Raw genomic sequence first — 1647 nt, forward strand, 5'->3', positions numbered from 1 at the left:
TTTTTTTTTTCAATTCTTAGGGAAACTCAGGGTCCATGTTTCATATGAAGGCTAAATTCCAAGGCAGTTAAGTCCCTTGCCCAAGGAAAGTACAAATTCTGCTATGCTTAACCTTGGTAGGAATCAAAATTTTTAAAAGACATTTAATGTTTATTCCTCAAATGCAAAGGCTTTAATGAAATGCAGTTAATTTCTGAATCAACAGATGGATCTGGGAGAGACTTGAACTTCTGCAGATTCACAAAATTTAATAGAGGATGAAAAGCAGCTGGAGATAACATAACATGGAACGAAAAGAAGGAATTCAGAGATCAGTCCACTGGCCTTCCCCTGAAACCACTTCTTTTCTTCTCTTTGCAGATTAAACATTTTACCTGGAGTCACTAGCATGGCATTGAATAGCAGTGTGACTGAATTCATTCTGTTTGGGTTGACACAGGATGCAGGAAAGCAGAAAGCAATATTTGGGGTCTTCTTGATGTTTTACCTTGCCACACTGTTGGGGAACTTTCTTATTATAGTGACCATTAAAACAAGCAGGACCCTTGGTAGTCCTATGTACTTCTTCCTATTCTATCTGTCCTTTGCTGATGCCTGCTTCTCTACAACCACAGCCCCCAGATTGATTGTGGATGCCCTTTCTCAGAAGAAGACCATTTCCTACAGTGAATGCATGACTCAGCTCTTTGCATCCCACTTCTTTGGGTGCATGGGAGTCTTTGTGCTCATCCTCATGGCTTTTGATCGCTATGTAGCCATTTGTAAGCCCTTGCGATACACAACCATCATGAGCCACCATGTCTGCCGTGTGCTGGTGATTCTAAGCTGGGTGGCATCCTGTATCCACGCCTCAGCACAACTTCTCCTGGCTTTGAGATTGCCTTTCTGTGGCCCAAATGTGATTGACCACTATTTCTGTGATTTGCAGCCCTTATTGAAACTAGCTTGCATGGACACTTATTTGATAAACTTGCTAGTTGTTTCCAACAGTGGAGCCGTATGCATGGTAGGTTTCATAATTCTACTTATCTCCTATGTTGTCATCTTGTACTCTCTGAGAAACCACAGTGCAGAAGGAAGGCGAAAAGCTCTTTCCACCTGCACCACCCATTTTATTGTGGTTGTCCTATTTTTTGGTCCATGTATATTCATGTACACACGCCCAGCAACCACATTTACAATAGATAAAATGGTGGCTGTGTTTTACACAATTGGGACACCTTTGCTCAACCCTCTGATCTATACACTGAGGAATGCGGAAGTGAAAAATGCCATGAAAAAGTTATGGTGTAGCCAAGTGTGATTCTGTTGATACATGGTATTCAGGGATTCTATTGTATATTTCCTTAACAGTTTGGTTTTGCTTTGTGGACAGGAAATATAAAATACTCTCTTTGGGGGGAGATTAATACATTTTAATTACACTAATATTTTGTATATTTGTTTTAATATAAATAAATATTTAGAAATATATATTCCTTATTCTGAGAGGATTGCATTAGAATAGGATTGCCTATATCCATAACCATCTTGAACAACATATAATGGCCCTTAGTTGAATGCTATTAATATCTGATCATGTTCACATGATAATTTATCTTACTATACAAATTTGTCTTTAGAAGGGAATCTACTAACTCATGACAG

At 38.9% G+C, this 1647-nt stretch overlaps 1 protein-coding gene across 1 annotated transcript; it reads left to right on the plus strand.

The window, feature by feature from the left end:
• The first annotated feature begins 388 nt into the window (after positions 1-388).
• LOC101681933 (olfactory receptor 4C11-like) lies at positions 389-1303 on the plus strand. The gene has a single exon (XM_004781911.2). The coding sequence runs from the start codon at positions 389-391 to the stop codon at positions 1301-1303; it is 915 nt and encodes a 304-aa protein (XP_004781968.2).
• Positions 1304-1647: the final 344 nt, after the last annotated feature.

The sequence above is a fragment of the Mustela putorius genome, unplaced genomic scaffold, assembly GCF_011764305.1.
Source record: "Mustela putorius furo isolate JIRA1106 unplaced genomic scaffold, ASM1176430v1.1 tig00000127_pilon_pilon_pilon, whole genome shotgun sequence".
NCBI lineage: Eukaryota > Metazoa > Chordata > Mammalia > Carnivora > Mustelidae > Mustela > Mustela putorius.

Coding starts and splice junctions, on each gene's coding strand:
- LOC101681933 (XM_004781911.2), top strand. CDS start 389: ATGGCATTGAATAGCAGTGTGACTGAATTCATTCTGTTTGGGTTGACA.